Source organism: Chrysochloris asiatica, unplaced genomic scaffold, assembly GCF_000296735.1.
Source record: "Chrysochloris asiatica unplaced genomic scaffold, ChrAsi1.0 scaffold17106, whole genome shotgun sequence".
In the NCBI taxonomy this organism is placed as follows: domain Eukaryota; kingdom Metazoa; phylum Chordata; class Mammalia; order Afrosoricida; family Chrysochloridae; genus Chrysochloris; species Chrysochloris asiatica.
Genome location: NW_006425624.1, coordinates 1 through 1,252, shown reverse-complemented (window position 1 = coordinate 1,252; position 1,252 = coordinate 1). Strand labels below are relative to the sequence as shown.

General features: G+C 38.3%; 1 protein-coding gene across 1 annotated transcript; it reads left to right on the top strand.

Moving 5' to 3' along the window:
• Positions 1 to 572: 572 nt before the first annotated feature.
• Positions 573 to 1,130, top strand: LOC102823216 (TRAF-interacting protein with FHA domain-containing protein A-like). The gene has a single exon (XM_006878168.1). It carries the CDS (start codon positions 573 to 575, stop codon positions 1,128 to 1,130), a length of 558 nt encoding a protein of 185 aa, XP_006878230.1.
• The last annotated feature ends 122 nt before the right edge of the window (positions 1,131 to 1,252 follow it).

Here is a 1,252-nt window from a genome sequence, read left to right as displayed (position 1 = left end):
TAATCAATGTAATGAAACAAGTTATATGAATTGTTGAATGTGAAACTGATGATGTGCCCTGTAAACTGTCACTCAATCCACAATAAAAACCTTAAATAAATAAATAAATAAAATAAACCTGTTAAAATTTTCTGGACAAAAAAAAGGATAATACTTTTGTTGTTTTTAGTTGCTGCTGATTTGATTTTGACTCATGGAGACCCCATGTGTGCAGAGGAGAAATAGCTCCATAGTGTGCTCAAGGCTCTGACCTTTCGGTAATAGATTGCTAGGCTTGTCTTCTGAAGTGCCTTGGAGTGGGTTTGAAACACCAACCTTTAGGCTAGTAGTCAAGTGCTTTGCTGTTAGTATCACCCAGAGCTTGTTATAAAATTCACCCAGCTGTTAGTTACTTGATGGTGTACTCTATTTTTTATCTTCTTAAAGTCTAAATAAATCATCTATCAGAAGACACTTTTCAAAATTTTAGAGTCAGAAGATCTCAGTGTACAAAGTATGGGAGTGAATTATCTGGCTGAGAATTAACGTGGTTGGTTTCCTTGTTGTAGGTGTGTCCGATTCCTGTGTACATCATGTCAAGTTTTGAGGATGCTGACACGGAAGAGACGGTAACTTGTCTCCAGATGACTCTTTACCATCCTGGACAGTTTCAAAGTGGAGTATTTCGATCAATAAACTTTTCTAACCGAGAGAAACTCCCCTCCAGTGAGGTGGTGAAATTTGGCCGAAATTCCAACATCTGTCATTATACCTTTCAAGACAAACAGGTTTCCCGAGTACAGTTTTCTCTGCAGCTGTTTAGAGATTTCAATAGCTCAGTTCTCTCTTTTGAAATTAAAAATATGAGTAAGAAGACCAGTCTGATTGTGGACAACAAGGAGCTGGGCTACCTCAATAAAATGACTCTGCCAAATAAGTGCATGGTCCGATTCAGCGACTATCAGTTCCTCATAGAAAAGGAAGAAGGAGAGTCACTGGAATGTTTCGAGATGCAATTTATTTTTTCTCCAAGGTCACTCTCACAAGAAAACATCTGGGAACCGAAGAAACCTATACCTGAGAATGGCAACTATTCATCTCACTCCATCCACGGCCCTTATCCAATAGAAATAGATGAAAATGAATCATGAACACAGTGGGCTAAGAGGAGAATCATGGAGGATGATGAGCCCCATAGACACTTGACAAACATTATAGAATTCATTATTGTAGTAGATAAAGCCGCAAATCTCCTGTTGTTGTTGTTGTTGTT

Coding starts and splice junctions, on each gene's coding strand:
- LOC102823216 (XM_006878168.1), top strand. CDS start 573: ATGTCAAGTTTTGAGGATGCTGACACGGAAGAGACGGTAACTTGTCTC.